The 17464-nt window shown below is 41.8% G+C and overlaps 1 protein-coding gene and 1 long non-coding RNA gene across 3 annotated transcripts in view; both read left to right on the top strand.

The window, feature by feature from the left end:
• The window catches only part of LOC105030609 (transient receptor potential cation channel subfamily M member 4), a 194322-nt gene that overhangs the window by 127769 nt on the left and 49089 nt on the right, over nucleotides 1-17464 (top strand). Inside the window, exons 23-24 of one of the 2 annotated variants that reach the window (XM_010904570.3) lie at nucleotides 2805-2986; nucleotides 11772-11804. In XM_010904570.3, coding sequence (XP_010902872.1) covers nucleotides 2805-2986; nucleotides 11772-11776 — 187 coding nt within the window. In that variant the 3' untranslated portion in view covers nucleotides 11777-11804. Of the gene's footprint in view, nucleotides 1-2804; nucleotides 2987-11771; nucleotides 11805-17464 lie in introns of those variants that run through there. The other variant, XM_010904569.4, reaches the window with a different exon arrangement.
• LOC105030608 lies at nucleotides 11794-12812 on the top strand. Its single transcript, XR_829614.3, has 3 exons — nucleotides 11794-11831; nucleotides 11918-11991; nucleotides 12099-12812. It is a non-coding gene; the product is annotated as an uncharacterized LOC105030608 (long non-coding RNA).

Below are 17464 nucleotides of genomic sequence, written 5' to 3'. Positions count from 1 at the left end.
AGCAGCAGAGCCTAGTTAAGATGAAGGAGGTCGAGAGAGGGAGGTTAACGATATGGTGTCAAGGCAAGGATGGAGGACAAAATAACATGACAAGGCTGTAATATATACAGCTCTGTTTCGTTTTTTATGCAAGTCTATATTAACAAGAACATAGCATAACAAAAATATGCAACAATAATAATGACTGCAGTTAATTATAAAGCTGATGAGTGATTTCATATTTATTTTTAAATAACATGTTAATAGTTCTAGGTTATGTTAAGAATAAATATATTGTTGTTATGTTAAGAATTAATATACACACACATTCTTTACAATTGTAATCTCATTGCAATGACAGTGACACTACGAGCTATGTTCTCCCATGAGCACTACCTGCATACAGTGTTTGATTCTGTTCCATTTGTATTAGGCCTGTTGCCTTGCGCGCCAGTGAACGAATGAGTGAACAATACAGGCTAAGATGTAGAACAACATAATCACATTTTATCAAATAAAACCTAATTTCCCAACAACAAAATGGTGGCTAGTGAAAATCCTGAGTGGCTAATAACTTTGGAAAACCACTAGCCACAGTGGCTAGAAAGTTCATTTCAAGCGCTGATTGTTAGTATCCATATTTGACTTGCTGGATTAGGAAAAAAATATTATAGAGACATGTGTAAAAAGCCTAGCACTAAGAGGTATTTATGCAGTGTTACATCATCTTATGTGGCCAAGCTGTCAGGGTTGAAATGGCAAAAGACCAGAAATAGTAAATGACTGTGTCTCTTACTGATAATTTTGTTTTATAATTCAAAACCAGATATCAAACATCAGGATGTAACCTGTCCAACAAAGGCAAATAACATGTAATAAATATTTGTAAGTAAAATCTTAAACATGTACAAAAAACATCTAACCCTACAATTAGGAATTTTCACCCCTGTTCTGTGGGTAAGAGAACATCATTAACATCCTCTGTATGAATTCGAGCTAACTTGTTCATGACAATGCAGGAGTAATGCCCTCTACAAAAACATTTTATACAACAAAACCTTTATTACATGATAATAAGAGTAAAATGTAGTAGGCCCTCTGTTCTATAAAATACAAATACAGTGGATATAAAAAGTCTACACACCCCTGTTAAAATGCCAGAACTCTTTTCACTTTTAATGTGACCTATAATGTGAACAATTCAATTGAAAAACAAACTGAAATCTTTGATGGGGGAAAATGGAAAATAAAAACTTTACAATAACCTGGTTGCATAAGTGTGCACACCCTCTTATAACTGGGGATGTGGCTGTGTTCAGAATTAACCAATCACATTCAAACTCATGTTAAATAGAAGTCATTACACACCTGCCATCATTTAAAGTGACTCTGATTAATCACAAATAAAGTTCAGCTGTTCTAGTAGGATATTCCTGACATTTTCTTAGTTGCATCTCGGAGCAAAAGCCATGGTCCGCAGAGAGCTTCCAAGCATCAGAGAGATTTGATTGTTGAAAGATATCAGTCATGAGAAGGGTACAAAATAATTTCCACTGGATGTCCCTCCAAAAAAAAGACGAGAAGAAAACTGGTCAGGGAGGCTTCCAAGAGGCCTACAGCAACATTAAAGGAACTGCAGGAATTTCTGGCAAGTACTGGCTGTGTGGTACATGTGAAAACAATCTCCCATATTCTTCATATGAATGGGCTATGGGGTAGGGTGGCAAGACGGAAGTCTTTTTTATGAAGAAAAACATCCAAGCCTGGCTGAAGTTTGCAAAAACAAACATCAAGTCCCCCAAAAGCACATGGGAAAATGTGTTATGGTCTGATGAAACCAAGGTTGAACTTTTTGGACATAATTCTAAAAGGTTTGTATGGCGCAAAAACAACACTGCCCATCACCCAAAGAACACCATACCCACATTGAAGCATGGTAGTGGCAGCATCATGCTTTGGCGCTGTTTTTTTTCAGCTGGAACCGGGGCACTTTTGGCACAAAACCTTCAGGCGTCTCTTAGAAAGATGAAGAGGAAGTTCACCTTTCAGCACGACAACTACCCAAAGCACACATCCAAATCCACAAAAGCATGGCTTCACCAGAAGAAGATTAACGCTTTGGAATGGCCCAGCCAAGAGCCCAGACCTGATTCCAATTGAAAATCTTTGACATTTTTTTTTAAATTAATTTTTTATTTAAACTAAATATGTCTGGTAGGTCTGCTGTATTTAGTTTTTGGGCCCAGCCACTTTTATTAATTCCCAGCCAAACAACAATTTCTGCCTATGCCACAGCACCTTACCACCAAGTCCACATTGTAGAATTTTGTAGAATAGACCTTTGAACCAAATAGGATCTAATGCTTTCTTAAAATCAATAAAGCAAGCAAAGACTTTGCCTTCTTTTTTTGGTGGATGTGTTTATTAATTAGTGTGGGTAAATTATGCAGTGGTTAGATGGAAAGAGAATTTGATACTTGTGAACAAAATGTTTTTCCTAGGAGAAATGTTTGAATTCTTGTATTCAGAATACTTGAGAAAACCCTTCCCAGGTTGCTTTTCAAACCTTTTCCAATGTAGTTATTAGATTCTTAATTCATCTCCACTTTTGTGGATTTTGGAAATAAGCCCCTTGTTCTAGACATCACGAAAGCACACAGAAGTTAGAACCAACTTTAGAATGGGATTTTGGATTTTAGGTGTGCTGTTTTTCAGAAACTCTTTTTATCTATCCATCCATCCACCTTCAGTCTCTTATAAAACAGAATGCCTTGTCTCTGGTGCATTGTGGACCACATGCTAATCCCTTTTTTCTCTCCACCCAGTTACACTTTCTCCAAGGTACAGGGCCAGAGCGATACTTACTGGAAGTTCCAGCGGTACAACCTGATTGTGGAGTATCACTCCCGGCCCTCCCTCGCACCCCCTTTCATTATCCTCTCCCACGTTCACCTCTTCATCAAGAGATACATCCGCAAAGTACCCTCGATCAAGATCCTCCATTTTGGTGAGAATTCTATACAATTAATTGTTAAAAGTTAATTTTAACATCTTGATTACCTTTTGATCTCATCGGCTTAAGTCAACCCTTTGTTTAGTTCTCAGCCCACATATTTATTAGTATTGGATTGGTGAAGACACAGGCTAGAATGTATTTTCATATACCAGTCATATCTTTTCTCGGGCCAACCTTATTTTCTGTATAGTTTAAGAATGTTGCTCTCGGAGCTGATGGCTCTCATTCACCTTCACAGTACACATGTGACATTTTACTTATTTATTTATTTGATCCATTTATTTGAGCTGTAATTTTAAAGTTAATTTTAAAGCAAAATTAATCTGCAATGTGGTTGGCATTTAGGCTGAAGACTGTCATAACTGTCCCCGGATTCTTCACATTTTATCGAGTTACATGATTTTTTTGTTTGCCTCATTATGGCAAACTCAGTGGACAATGGATTTTAGGAACAGTGTCAGCACTACAGGAACTGTGAATGTTTCACCTTGTTCCATGATAAAACAGGAGCACAAAGATTTCCAATGTGAGAACTGTTTGCTAGCTGAGGACTACAGGGAGGAATTGGTAGCCTTAAGCAAAAAGATAGTGAACTTACATTACTGGGAAATCCAAGTACACCGACATTCTCGTTCTAGTCTACACCTTTTAATCCACATCACTCTGGGTGGAGTGGTGTATCGCTGACGGGCAAACTATCGTCAGTGAATTGGCCTCTGCCATCTGTGGACCCAACCTGGTCAGAGTGTCTTGAGGAGGATGTGGCAAGTGGATTGTTTGTGGATTCATCCCAGAACCAGCCAAAGAGACACGTTGCTGTCCCGCTTGAAAGTCACAGAAGGAGGGTCCCTTCCCTTGTCTGAGCCCTCTGCCAGAGCAGTATCAAAAATTGCTGTCCTGACATCAAACTGCTTCGTCCACCCTGGAGCCAGACGTCTCGTCTCAGTCTGCTCCTGTCGTTAATTCATCCCCAAAGTCTGTCCCTCATATGTCTTCATCAAGATCTCATAGGTCCTGTGTAAAAATTGGGCCAAATATGGTGATTAGGGATGGGAGGATAGACGATTTTAGTACTAATCGCGATGGAAAATACTCACGATTATGAAATGGTGGAGAAATTCCATAATCAAGATAATCGTAAATCGGGAGAATCCTCACGAGTGAATTGAAAAAGTTCTGCTAGTCGCTGAAGTTTCCATGACTGCTTGTTTTTATTTAAGTGGAGCGCACGTCTCATCTCACGCTGTATTACGCCACTAAACATCCTCTGCAATATATGGTCAATGAAGCCGAATGGCTTTGCTAGCTTAAATAGAAGAATATTGTCAATCGCAATAAAAATTTAAAAAACATTCTTAAATGTCATTACAACAGTACTACTCTAACCACTACACTTAGTAGTCTACATACAAAAGCTTCTGGTCACATCTCCACTTCCTGCTACAGTGAGGAAAAAAATTATTTGATCCCATGATGATTTTGTTCGTTTGCCCACTGACAAAGAAATTATCAGTCTATAGTTTTTATGATAGGTTTATTTAAACAGCGAGAGACAACAACAAAAAAAAATTGATTAATTAGCATTTTAATGAGTGAAATAAGTATTTGATCCCCTCTGCAAAACATGACTTAGTACTTGGTGGCAAAACCATCCATCCATCCATCTTCTTCCGCTTATCCGGGGCCGGGTCGCGGGGGCAGCAGTCTAAGCAGGGATGCCCAGACTTCCCTCTCCCCAGACACTTCCTCTAGCTCTTCCGGGGGGACACCGAGGCGTTCCCAGGCCAGCCGGGAGACATAGTCCCTCCAGCGTGTCCTAGGTCTTCCCCGGGGTCTCCTCCCGGTGGGACGGGACCGGAACACCTTCCCAGGAAGGCGTTCCGGAGGCATCCGAAAAAGATGCCCAAGCCACCTCAGCTGACCCCTCTCGATGTGGAGGAGCAGTGGCTCTACTCTGAGCTCCTCCCGGGTGACCGAGCTTCTCACCCTATCTCTAAGGGATCGCCCAGCCACCCTGCGGAGAAAACTCATTTCGGCCGCCTGTATCCGGGATCTTGTCCTTTCGGTCATGACCCAAAGCTCATGACCATAGGTGAGAGTAGGAACGTAGATTGACTGGTAAATCGAGAGCTTCGCCTTGCGGCTCAGCTCTTTCTTCACCACGACAGACCGATACATCGACTGCATTACTGCAGAAGCTGCACCGATCCGTCTGTCAATCTCCCGTTCCATCCTTCCCTCACTCGTGAACAAGACCCCTAGATACTTAAACTCCTCCACTTGAGGCAGGCACTCTCCACCAACCTGAAGTGGGCAAGCCACCCTTTTCCGACTGAGGACCATGGCCTCGGATTTGGAGGTACTGATTTTCATCCCCACCGCTTCACACTCGGCTGCAAACCGTCCCAGTGCATGCTGAAGGTCCTGGTTAGAAGGGGCCAACACGACAACATCATCTGCAAAGAGCAGAGACGAAATCGTGTGGTCCCCAAACCTGACACCCTCCGGCCCCTGGCTGCGCCTAGAAATTCTGTCCATAAAAATTACAAACAGAACCGGTGACAAAGGGCAGCCCTGCCGGAGTCCAACATGCACTGGGAACAAGTCTGACTTACTGCCGGCAATGCGGACCAAGCTCCTGCTTCGGTTGTATAGGGACCTGACAGCCCTTAGCAAAGGACCCAGGACCCCATATTCCCCAAGCACCCTCCACAAGATGCCGCGAGGTACACAGTCGAATGCCTTCTCCAAATCCACAAAACACATGTGGATTGGTTGGGCAAACTCCCATGAACCCTCCAACACCCCGTAGAGGGTATAGAGCTGGTCCAGTGTTCCACGGCCCGGACGAAAACCACACTGTTCCTCCTGAATCTGAGGTTCTACTATCGGCCGTATTCTCCTCTCCAGAACCCTGGCATAGACTTTCCCGGGCAGGCTGAGAAGTGTGATCCCCCTATAGTTGGAACACACCCTCCGGTCCCCCTTCTTAAAAAGAGGGACCACCACCCCGGTCTGCCATCCCAGAGGCACTGTCCCCGACCGCCACGCGATGTTGCACAGGCGTGTCAACCAAGACAGCCCCACAACATCCAGAGACTTGAGGTACTCAGGGCGGATCTCATCCACCCCCGGTGCCTTGCCACCGAGGAGTTTCTTGACCACCTCAGTGACTTCAGCCCGGGTGATGGACGAGTCCACCTCTGAGCCCTCATCCTCTGCTTCCTCAATGGAAGAAGTGACAGCGGGATTGAGGAGATCCTCGAAGTACTCCTTCCACCGCCCAACGACATCCTCAGTTGAGGTCAACAGCTGCCCACCTCTACTGTAAACAGCGTTGGTAGGGCACTGTTTCCCTCTCCTGAGGCGCCGGATGGTTTGCCAGAATCTCTTCGAGGCCAGCCGATAGTCCTTCTCCATGGCCTCACCGAACTCCTCCCAGGCCCGAGTTTTTGCCTCCACAACCACCCGGGCTGCAGCCCGCTTGGCCTGTCGGTACCCGTCAGCTGCCTCAGGAGTCCCACAAGCCAACCAGGCCTGATAGGACTCCTTCTTCAGCTTGACGGCATCCCTTACTTCCGGTGTCCACCACCGGGTTCGGGGATTGCCGCCTCGACAGGCACCGGAGACCTTACGGCCACAGCTCCGAGCGGCCGCTTCGACAATGGCGGTGGAGAACATGGTCCACTCGGACTCAATATCTCCAACCTCCCTCGGGATCCAGTCGAAGCTCTGCCGGAGGTGGGAGTTAAAGATCTCTCTGACAGGAGACTCGGCCAGACGTTCCCAGCAGACCCTTACAGTACGCTTGGGCCTGCCGAGTCTGTCCAGCTTCCTCCCCCGCCATCGGATCCAACTCACCACCAGGTGGTGATCAGTTGACAGCTCCGCCCCTCTCTTCACCCGAGTGTCCAACACATACGGCCGCAGGTCAGATGAGACGACAACAAAGTCAATCATCGACCTGCGGCCTAGGGTGTCCTGGTGCCACGTGCACTGATGGACACCCTTATGCTTGAACATGGTGTTCGTTATGGACAAACTGTGACTAGCACAGAAGTCCAATAACTGAACACCACTCGGGTTCAGATCAGGGGGGCCGTTCCTCCCAATCACGCCCCTCCAGGTGTCACTGTCGTTGCCCACGTGGGCGTTGAAGTCCCCCAGTAGAACAATAGAGTCCCCAGTCGGAGCACTTTCCAGCACCCCTCCCAGAGACTCCAAGAAGGTCGGGTACTCTGCACTGCCGTTCGGCCCGTAGGCACAAACAACAGTGAGAGACCTATCCCCGACCCGTAGGCGCAGGGAAACGACCCTCTCGTTCACCGGGGTAAACTCCAACACATGGCGGCAGAGCTGGGGAGCTATGAGCAAACCCACACCAGCCCGCCGCCTCTCACCATGGGCAACTCCAGAGTGGTGAAGAGTCCATCCTCTCTCAAGGAGTGTGGTTCCAGAGCCCAAGCCGTGCGTAGAGGTGATCCCGACTACCTCTAATCGGAACCTCTCAACCTCACGCACTAACTCAGGCTCCTTCCCCGCCAGCGAGGTGACATTCCACGTCCCTAGAGCCAGTTTCCGTGTCCAGAGATCGGGTTGTCTAGGCCCCTGCCTTCGACTGCCGCCCGATCCTCTTTGCACCGGCCCCTTATGGTCCCTCCTGTGGGTGGTGAGCCCACGGGAGGGCTGGTGGCAAAACCCTTTTTGGTAATCACAGAGGTCGGACGTTTCTTGTAGTTGGCCACCAGTTTGCACACCCCTCAGGAGGTAAAAATATGAATATTATAGGGTAAAAATAATGCATATCTACAACATCCATACAATAAACAAAGTGATCTAATTAAAGTAAAACGCTAGCATAGTAAAGCCAGCAACGATGTGCCTTAAATATATCATATTTATCAAAAATAAAGCATGGAAACATTTGCTAAATCTAGAAATCACCCTAGAAATCAATATTTAAATAAACCTTATTAATTAATCACATACCAATGATGCCTGTATGTCCAAAATAGAGCAAATTAACTTGGCGTGTTTAAACAACTCCAGTGTACTTTGTTACACTTATTATTGATGACTCCATAGCAACTTAACAGTTTAGGCATTGGTCAAAATAAAAGAAAGAAATTCCAATTGTGACAAGAGAGAAATTAATGTTGCGATGCAGTCCAAACAACTGTAGATAGATCGCTTTTTAGGAAACTTTTTCCGAACCAAAACATTGTCGGGAGCGAGAACCAAAAGTTGTGTGGGATATTACATGCTCTCGTTGACAGATTTGAATGTTTTATGGTAGCGCATGTGCACAGGGACACTGAATTCGCCGGGACACTGAATTCATCGTAACACCGGTAAGAAATGAAATCAAAATCTCTTGCCAGACTACTTGTTTTATTTAACTGGTTGAGCGCATATCTAAAAATCTTTGTCATTGAAGATGTACAAGTAAGTTTGAACAAAATTCAGTAAGCATCTAACAAGAAGTGTGACTAGAAGAGGGTAGAAAATGTACTTGCACTAAGTATAATGTATGTTACAGATGTGCAATGTATAAATGTGCAATGAAGGCAAATGCAGTACAAAAAGCAATTTTAAATGCCACTAAACATCCTCTTCAAAGCTGGCAACCATATACATTTAGAGATGTTATTATAGTATTAGTTAATTATTAAAAACCTTCCTTGATATTATTATATTGTAGTGGCTTTTTAAATTCACAAGAACAATATTGGGATTGTTGTTAAATCGGGATAAAATCATGAATCGGGATAATTCTCATATCGTCCCACGCCTAATGGTGGTCGATAGTCTATTGTTATAGGTAATTTAGTTCCTAATGTTCCTAATTCCCCATGCTAATTCATGCTAAATTCCCCTGCATTTTATGTTCCGATAAGTGCTACAACAGATGTCCTACAACCAGTGGGTGTTAACATTTCATGTTTTACAATGCGTGTGTAGCATGGAATTTTCAGCACCAAATTTCGTGTGTGAAATCTTGCTTTTTTGTGTAAGATATAAAGAAGGGGTTGGGACTTACGATTATGGAGAGTTTCTGCCCATTTTCTATTTTAACATGTGATGGGCCTTAAGATCTCCCCATTGTAATGGTCCCTAAATAACCACTAGTACAACCTGTAGTATATGCTGGTTAATAAACAGCCCATGTTTCACACAAGGGCTGTAATCCACCAAAGCAAGCAAGCAAGTTTATTTATATAGCACAATTCATACATCGAAGCAATTCAATGTGCTTTACAAAGAAAAATATATGAAAGTACAATAACATAAAAACAAATACTCAAATGAAAACATCAGAACAAAAGAAACCATCATAATAATAAAAATACAATAAGGATACATAAAAAGATTAAAAATGGGATAAAAACATAGGAAGCTATAAGGCTAAACAATGTGGTGAAGTTTAAGTGCTCAGTCATATGCACATGAGAAGAGAATGTGTTTTTAACCTGGAATTAAAAATGTATACGTTTAGGGCACGTCTAAGATCTTCTGGTAGTTTATCACAGTTGTGTACATCACAAGTGCTAAACGCAGCTTCTCCATGTTTAGTTTGGACTCTGGGCTCTACTAGCTGACCTGTGTTCATGGGACTTAGAGCCCTGCTCGGTTTATATTCTTCAAACATATCAGAAATGTATTTGGGTCCTAAACCATTCAGAGATTTCTAAACTAAAAGCACCACTTATAAATCTATTCTGTAACTGAAAGCCAATGCAAAGATTTAAGAACCGGAGTGATGTGCTCTGTTCTCTTGGTCCTGGTTAACATTCTAGCAGCAGCATTCTGAATGAGCTGCAGTTGTTTTACAGTATTTTTACAGTCCAGTTAAGAGGCCATTACAGTAATCAACCCTACTAGAGATAAAAGGATGGATGAGCTTCTCTTGGTCTTTTTGGGACACCAAGCCTTTTATTCTGGCTATATTTTTTAGATGATAGAATGCTGTTTTGGTGACCGCTTTGATATGACTGTTAAATGTGAGGTCTGAGTCTATCAGATCACCAAGATTACCCACTTGATCCCTGGTTCTAAGGGCCAGAGAATCCAGCTCTTTACTAATACTTGTTCTTTTATTTTTGTTGCCAAACACAATAATCTCAGTTTTATCTTGGTTTAATTGTACAATTTTGGTTCATCCAAGTATTTCTGTGCTTTATACAGGGACACAGAGAGTCTATTGAGCTGTTGTCATACGGTTTGAGAGCCATATATATTTGAGTATCATTGGCATAGCTGTGGTAGTTAATGTTGTTGTTCTGTAGAATTTGGCCCAGACGTAGCATATAGAGATTGAACAGAAGTTCGCCAAGAACTGATCCCTGTGGAACTCAGATTCATAATTACCAATGGTGACAAAGTAACTTCGGCCATCTAGATAAGATCTGAACCAATCAAGGACTGTCCCGGAGAGTCCTACCCAATTTTCCAGCCTATCTATAAGTGTTCTATGATCTACAGTGTCAAATGCTGCACTGAGATCTAATAGAACCAGAACTGTTATTTGATCAAAATCAGTATTCCGCCGTATATCATTTAAAACTTTAATCAGGGCTGTTTCAGTACTGTGGTGAGGTCGGAAACCTGACTGAATTTTCTCTAAGAGACCGCCTGAGGTCACAAAAATCCTGAGTTGATTGAAGACAACCTTCTCAATGGTCTTGGCTATAAAAGGGAGATTTGATACAGGTCTATAGTTGTTCATTATAGATACATCCAGTGTTCTCTACTGTAAACACTATTATTCTGAAGGAACAAACAACCCCTGGGGTCGACCAGACATTATGACTAGGTTGATCGTATCGTTGATGGGTGTAAATTAACTGTTAAAAATTAAAACTTTTATTTTGGTACGTATGAGCAAAGATGATTTGTGAAATCAAAATGGGAATTTTAAGTCAGCATTAACTTTTGAGTTGCATTATATGGCAAAACTTTACAAAGTTACCCAGAAGGTTGATTTTAAATTTGCAAGAACAACAGTGATTTGTTGACAGGTCAAGATATGTTAACCTACGAGCATTAAAGCAAGATAGTTTTCTACACATTGGTAGAAATTCTTAACAGGTAACAATGCTTACAAACTGTAGTGTTTGTGAGTTTGTGAATACTTGTTTGTGTGTGTGTTCATGTGTGCGGATGATGGGATTTCCGGGTAAGATGTGTTGCGTTCTTGTAATGACTAGAAGCAACTTGTGAAATCTGATTGCTGTATGATGGACTTATGTTCTGTTTGTTACATTTTGTTTGAAGAGATTAATGGCGATATGGTGACAATAGCCAGCGTTCATATGTAAGCGTATTAGTTTGTCGATAATAGATACAATTAAATGACGTAATGTCATGCGATAACTAATGAGAATGGCATTTTTACGGGCCGAGAGTATCAATGTGCTTGTCATACGTATACAAGTAGTTAAACTGTATCCGTTTCGCAATTTTAAGCAATGTAATCGCTATAGTTCTAACGTGAAGAACGATGACGTACAACCAATGACAAAGGTAAGCGGCATTACCTTTTGGAGGTGTCTGGGTTGTGTTGTCATTATTAAATCCGCGGCTACCACAAAAGACAGCTGTTATTTCAGCGCGGAGTATGTCGTTTGCATAGTAAGTACAAGTTATTTTTGATTTGAATTGTGTTGCAATTATAAATGCTAACAACTGACACATTTGAACTAAAAATGTATAAAACAATTACATGCTGGTGCAATCCAAGCACTTTCATATTGTCTGTTTTATATCTCTGGTTTAGGTTGAATGGAATTAAACCCAGCCTTGTTTGGAAAACACATTTTTGGACCTTCTAACCTTGGTAAGTAGACTTAATATTATTAAAAATCATCTTTAAATACCTGTATACGCTTGGTCTTCTGTAAACCCTCTTTGACTTTATTTCAGACCAAGTAATCATCAGCGGTGTTGATTGGACTGCACAGTTGCAATCTTACACATCCTGAACAGATACTTTTTGTGTAAGTCTAACTATTTACAGACATTTTCAGCATTGTGCTAAAATGTTATTAACAGTACGACAATGTGCCTACAGCTGAATCTTTGTACTCTGTATATCAACCAACAGAGTGAGGACCCAGTGATGATGCAGACTACATCACCATAATGGCTTCAGTTATGGACCCACCATCTTGTGGTTGCACAGCTTCAGCACATTTTGTTTCATTATTTTCCCACATTACACAATGCTTGAAAGCTGAAAGTAATGCATATTTTACCTTCAACTCATCAAAACTGTGATGTATGTGAATGTATGTTTGAGATAGAATATTATTTTAACTTGTAAGTAGATTGTTATTTACACGTGAAGCTGGAAAAATGGCAAGAGATAAAACTACAGACCAGACTCAGAACAAGCATCAACATCTATACATAATCAACAGACCACACCCCAAAATACAAATGAAATGGCCAAAACCTTGTTACACAGCGATACAGACATGAATCCACAGATGCAAGGTTTGTTATTTGAGATTAGTAGCCCCCATTTTTACATGACCTACTTGACTCCGCAACGAAATCTCTGACGCAAACTCATTGCGACGACCCAGGTGATTTCAAAAGGTTCAGATCTTTAGTACAAAGTGGGGGTAATGATAATAATAATAATAAATTGAATTTATATAGCGCTTTTCTTAGACTCAAAGTCGCTTTACAGGGGAGGTAGATTATAAAAACAGAACAAAACAAAACAAATAAAAGCAAAACAAGATTCAGGCACAAATGAGAAGGGAGGGGGCGTGGGGCTACGGATAGGCAGAGGTGAAGAGATGGGTCTTGAGGTGGGACTGGAAGATGGTGAGGGACTCAGAGGTGCGGATCTCTTGGGGGAGGGAGTTCCAGAGCCTGGGAGCTTCCCTGGAGAAGGCTCTGTCCCCAAAACTGCAGAGGTTGGATTTTTGGATGGAGAAGAGACCAGCTGAGGTGGATCTGAGGGACCGTGAGGGTTGGTACGGGGAGAGGAGGTCAGTGAGGTATGAGGGGGCCAGATGGTGGAGGGCTTTGTAGGTGAGGACCAGGATTTTGTAGATGATCCAGTGGGAGATAGGAAGCCGGTGGAGTTGTTTTAGGATTGGAGTGATGTGGTGCCAGGATTTGGAGCGGGTGATGAGTCTTGGACCAGTTGGAGTTGGTTGATGTTGGTAGAGCTGATGCCGTGGAGAAGTGAGTTGCAGTAGTCCAGTCGGGAGGAGATGAAGGCGTGAATGAGTCTTTCAGCAGGGGGGGGGTGTGAGAGAGGGTCTGATTTTGGCGATGTTGCAGAGGTGAAAGAAGGAGTGCTACAACACATTGAGTTGTTTGGTGAATCTCTGATCACCCCCGTACATGTGACCATGAGAGCAGATCAATATAATGAACACACATTTGGTAATTTACTTGAAAGTGTTATGCAGAGTAATGCTGAGATTATGATTGATCACTAGAGCTGGTGGTACAAATTGTCAACAACCATGAGGGTGGTGCCCCACTATTAATAGATCAGATTGTTAATAAAAAAAAGAAAACATTTATATGTGGTTGTGAATGATGATTCTACATGTTTTTCCGTTTGTTTGATGGGTATGTTGAACCTACAGTACACATATGCTGAGGCCCTGGTTAGTGGTTGTGAGGTATATGTGGAGGTTGGTTTAGCCTTAGGTGATTGTGTGACATTCACAGATGTTATTCGGTTTGAAGAAATGACAGGGTGTAAAATCGTTTTTCAATTAACACAGGATGCTCACTTTACCAAGTTAAAAAACAGGGAGAACACCCACCCTAGAACCGTCTTTATGTACTTACACGATAACCATTTCTATGGTATCATGAATCTGATGGGTTTTCTGGGTGTGTCATATGTTTTTGAGTGGTGTTATACAGGTTTTAACACCCACGGTGATCATGGCTAACCCTAACCCTAACCCTGTCTTCAAGAAGATTGTCATACCCAACCCCATAACACAAAGCAGTGCCATGACTGTAAGCGGATATGTTATTCTGACTTTTGTTATAGACAGCATAAAGGCTTGAAGCTCCACAAAGGTGCGGGCGTTAGGTTAGCAGTTGTGATCAGAAGAAATACTGTGTCGATTGCGGCTGTCATTACAACGTTAGTATTACCAACTATAAAGCGCAACAGTGCTGTGATGGCAATTTCTAAAGTCCAAACAATTTATGAAAATGGTAGGTAAGACTCAAAAACTCAAATGCACAATAAACAGTTTATTCTTGCAAGGACAGAATACACAGGTTACAAAGTAACAATGAATAATCTCTAAATTAACACAGGACAATCGTCAGTATTTAAGGGAGGCAAAGGGGTGTGGTAAGATGCAGATGCTACCCATCTGTCTTATGTCAATACAACTCATTCCCTTCGTTCTATCACATATCACAAGGCACCTGTTGTCCTCCCTCCCCCCTGGGTAACCTTCTCAACCTTGAGGAGGACTTAAAGCATCTGGACAAACTACAGAAAGACACTAATGGGTTATACAGATAGGCAGATTAACGATTAACCCTATAATCTGCTGCTACCAGTCAAGGATGCCCCCTTAGACAAATACCAGATACCCCTCTCCCACATTCCTCTACCTATCTAAACATGGGGACTCAGTCCTTTAATCAGTAAGAATACATCAGTTTAAGAAATGTCCCTAACAGTACACAGCTAAAAACGTGTCCTGATTATAACATGGATCTGACTGTTGAAATGAATCATCAGTGTTTCATAAAACCCTATAAACCCGAGGACCCCAGTGAGCGCTACATATTTTAAGATTTTGAGAGAATTGCCAATCATGTGAACGGTGTACACACTGCATATTTTGGGTGCGCAATAAGCTATGATAATGAGACGTGGTGTTCAGCCGGAGATGGTTGTGTCGCTGCTTTTTTCCAAAAATTAAGACAGCCGAAATATACTGACTACACATTTATAGCACACAACTCTAAAGGTTTCAGTGGTTACATTTGATGCAGTACCTTGCTAACAATGGCATTGGCACGACACTTATTGCTAATGGTAGCAAGCTCATGATTTTTACAGACAGCACATTTAATTAGAGATACATTGATTATCATTGCTTCCTGCCAATGAAGCTGGCGGCTTTGCCACTCGCTATGGTTTTTATATAGAATATACAGTACAGGCCAAAAGTTTGGACACACCTTCTCATTCAATGCGTTTTCTTTATTTTCATGACTATTTATATCGTAGATTCTCACTGAAGGCAAAACTATGAATGAACACATATGTAATTATGTGCTTAACAAAAAACATATATATATTTTTGAATCCTCAAAGTTGCCACACTTTGCTTTTTTGATAGCGCTGCAAACCCTTGGTGTTCTCTCAATGAGTTTCATGAGGTTGTCACCTGAAATGGTTTTCACTCCACATGTGTGCCTTGTCAGGGTTAATTAGTGGAATTTTGTCCCTTATTAATGGGGTTGGGACAATCAGTTGTGTTGTGCAGAAGTCAGGTTGATACACAGCCGACAGTCCTATTGGACAACTGTTAGAATTCATATTATGGCAAGAACCAATCAGCTAAGTAAAGAGAAACGAGTGGCCATCATGAACAACTGTTAAGAGGAGACTGCGCGAATCAGGCCTTCATGGTCAAGTAGCTGCTAGGAAACCACTGCTAAGGAGAGGCAACAAGCAGAAGAGATTTGTTTGGGCCAAGATACACAAGGAATGGACATTAGACCAGTGGAAATCTGTGCTTTGGTCTAATGAGTCCAAATTTAAGATTTTTGGTTCCAACCGCCATGTCTTTGTGCGACGCAGAAAAGGTGAACAGATGGATTCTACATGCCTGGTTCCCACAGTGAAGGATGGAGGAGGAGGTGTGATGGTGTGGGGGTGCTTTGCTGGTGACACTTTTGGGGATTTATTCTGCAGAGACATGCCATCCCATCCGGTTTGCGTTTAGTTGGACCATCATGTATTTTTCAACAGGACAATGACCCCAAACACACCTCCAGGCTGTGTAAGGGCTATTTGACCAAGAAGGAGCATGATGGAGTGCTGCGCCAGATGACCTGGCCTCCACAGTCACCGGACCTGAACCCAATCGAGCTGGTTTGGGGTGAGCTGGACCGCAGAGTGAAGGCAAAAGGGCCAACAAGTGCTAAGCATCTCTGGGAACTCCTTCAAGACTGTTGGAAAACCATTTCAGGTGACTACCTTTCCAAGCTCATCAAGAGAATGCCAAGAGTGTGCAAAGCATTAATCAGAGCAAAGGGTGGCTACTTTGAAGAAACTAGAACAGGAGTCACCAACCCGTCGATCGCGGTCGACAAGTCGATCTTGGAAGCATTTTAAGTCGATCGCGAAGAGTTTTCAAAATCAGAGAAAAAATACATATATATATTTGTATTAATTATTATTTATTAATTTAAAATGCACCATGTGTGAGTCTATTGTGTGCAGTAAATGGTGTCTAGGGGAGGGAGAGGCTGTCCAATCAAATAGCCTATAGTTTACATATGAAGAGCTCTCTCTATGTTTACGGTTCGGATGGAGTGGTGACGCGTTCATGTAAACGGCACCTAAAAGCTTTCTCAAAGAACCAGCAAAAGTAATGATTATGAATATGTAAAATATTTCAATGAGACTTTTAATTGTTTATTAATAAACAAATGTTTTTTTTGTGTTGGCTGCAAAGATGAAGTTGATGATACTGACCCGCGATCTTCGCAGAACGTGCCGGAGAGAAATGCACATTTCATATGGATTAATAACTAATTTTCCTACTAAGAATTTATTAGAATTAAGATACAATTAATACAAAACGAAATACGTTTTAAAGAAAGGCTTTGTGCTTTCTGTTTTTCACATTGAATATACAGTATGTGTGTGGGGAGATAATCTCATCTGAGCCCCCAGATTGAGGGAGTATTGCTTTGAAATCTGTTGGCTATATTGTTAAAAAGAGGTCTTTATGTTGTTGAAAAAGGGAAAGAGAATTAGTGCTGTACATTATTGTTTTAGGCCTGTAATTGATTGTTTATTGAGGTAATGACTAATGATTAGTAGTAGGTCTGTAAGTTCTGTGAACATATTTTTGAAGAATTGAAGGATGACATAATATTTTGTATGCTAGTTGCACTTACCATTTTGAAGTGTTTGAAATATGTTTTAAAAGGGAAAGTGAAACATTATTGGCTTAGGCCTGTAATTGACTGATTGTTGTGTTTATATATGAGTAATAAGCCTGTGGAAATACTTAATGTTATATTAATGTTGAAAATGTTTAATTATAGTTGACAGTTTGTATTGTTATATACTATTTGTATAATAATTATTTTGCTAGTGACTAACAGGCAACAAAGAATGTCAAACTACATTGTGGCCTCGTTTTTTCATAATGTTTTGCAAGTGGTAGATCTTGGTTTACATTTGGACTTGGGATGTGATCTTAGGCTTGAAAAGGTTGGTAC

The sequence above is a fragment of the Esox lucius genome, chromosome 5 (assembly GCF_011004845.1).
Source record: "Esox lucius isolate fEsoLuc1 chromosome 5, fEsoLuc1.pri, whole genome shotgun sequence".
NCBI lineage: Eukaryota > Metazoa > Chordata > Actinopteri > Esociformes > Esocidae > Esox > Esox lucius.
This window is presented reverse-complemented; position numbering and strand designations above follow the sequence as displayed.